The sequence below is a fragment of the Dipodomys ordii genome, unplaced genomic scaffold (genome assembly GCF_000151885.1).
Source record: "Dipodomys ordii isolate 6190 unplaced genomic scaffold, Dord_2.0 Scaffold12, whole genome shotgun sequence".
Taxonomy (NCBI): domain Eukaryota; kingdom Metazoa; phylum Chordata; class Mammalia; order Rodentia; family Heteromyidae; genus Dipodomys; species Dipodomys ordii.
In genome coordinates, this window is record NW_012267228.1 from 3,320,678 (window position 1) to 3,322,063 (window position 1,386).

At 36.1% G+C, this 1,386-nt stretch overlaps 1 protein-coding gene across 1 annotated transcript in view; it reads right to left on the reverse strand.

The window, feature by feature from the left end:
* Window positions 1–1,386, reverse strand: part of Fancd2 (Fanconi anemia, complementation group D2) — a 75,315-nt gene that overhangs the window by 62,047 nt on the left and 11,882 nt on the right. The window contains exon 9 of the mRNA XM_013010343.1: window positions 116–206. Within this exon, the coding sequence (XP_012865797.1) occupies window positions 116–206 (91 nt within the window). The remainder of the gene's footprint in view (window positions 1–115; window positions 207–1,386) is intronic.

The window sequence follows — 1,386 nt, forward strand, 5'->3', positions numbered from 1 at the left end:
GGACAGCGCCCAGGCCGAGAGTTCAAGCCCTATGACAGACAAAAAAAAAAAAAAAAAAAAGAAAAGAAAAAGGTCAGAAAAGTGTGTGCCATTTCTGGAAAGCAGTCTTTCCTACCTTAGACAGAAAATTTGTGTCAAGTCGGAGGCTGGAAAGAACATCCAGGATTGGGACAGTAAGTGGAGTAGTGTTCTCCATCAGCAGGTCACTGTGAACAGTAGAAAAAGAAAAACTGTCTAATGGTTTACACACAAAAGGCAAATAATGACTTGAAAAGACCACTCACTGGTGTGGGAAGAGAGATGCATAGTTATCTCTTAATATATGTAGCAGACTAGGTTCCAGGTCCCATGGATACCAAAATCTTCAGATATACAAGTCCACCATATAAAATGGTGTAGTTATTTGAATATGACCTACAAACCCAGCATGACCTTGCACTTCCTCTAGAATATTTATAATACTTAATGCAATGTAATCACTGTACAAATACTTATTATACTTTACAATTTAGGGAGGGACAAGAAATGTCTGTACATGTTATGGATGACATTTTTTTGTTAGTCATGGGGCTTGAACTCAGGGCCTGCACACGATCTCTGAGCAATTTTGCTCAAGGCCAGCACTCTACCACTTTGAGCCACAGCTCTACTTCTGGTTTTCTCATATTTAATTGGAGATAAAAGACTCATAGACTTTCTTAACCAGGATGGCTTAGAATCGTAGTCCTTAGATCTCAGCCTCCTAAGTCACTAAGATGACAAGCATGACCCACTAGCTATCTTTGATCTGTAATAGGTTGGATATAAAAATGGAATCTATAGATACATAAAATGAACTGTTTATCTTCTACTTCATTACTGTATATAATATTTTAATTAAAAATTATTTGCATGCCAGATGCCAGTGGCTTATGCCTGTAATTACAGCTACCAAAAAAAAAAAAAACAGAATTGCAGTATACTGCCACTAGGGAAGACAAATCTCAGAGACTCTCTTATTTCAAGCCAGCAAAAAGCTGTAAGTAGAAGTGTGGCTCAAGTGACATCTATGAGTGAAAAATGCAAGGGAGAGAGTGAGGCCCAGAGTTCAAGTCCCAGTACCAAAAGAAACAAGTCTTATGGTAAACATAATACATGCTTATAAAAATTCTAATCATCAGAAGAACTAAAGTGGACATGAGAATCAATCCCTCCTTCACTATCCTTACTACTGAGGTCACTACTGTTTAACTTGATACATATCCTTCCTGAGTTGGTTTTTATTTTTTTGGTTATTTTATTTTATTTAATTTTTAAATTTTTTTTTGTGTGAGAATACAGTACAGAGGAGTTACAATTACATGGGCAAGATAACGAGTACATTTCTTTTTTCTTTTTTTTTTTTTT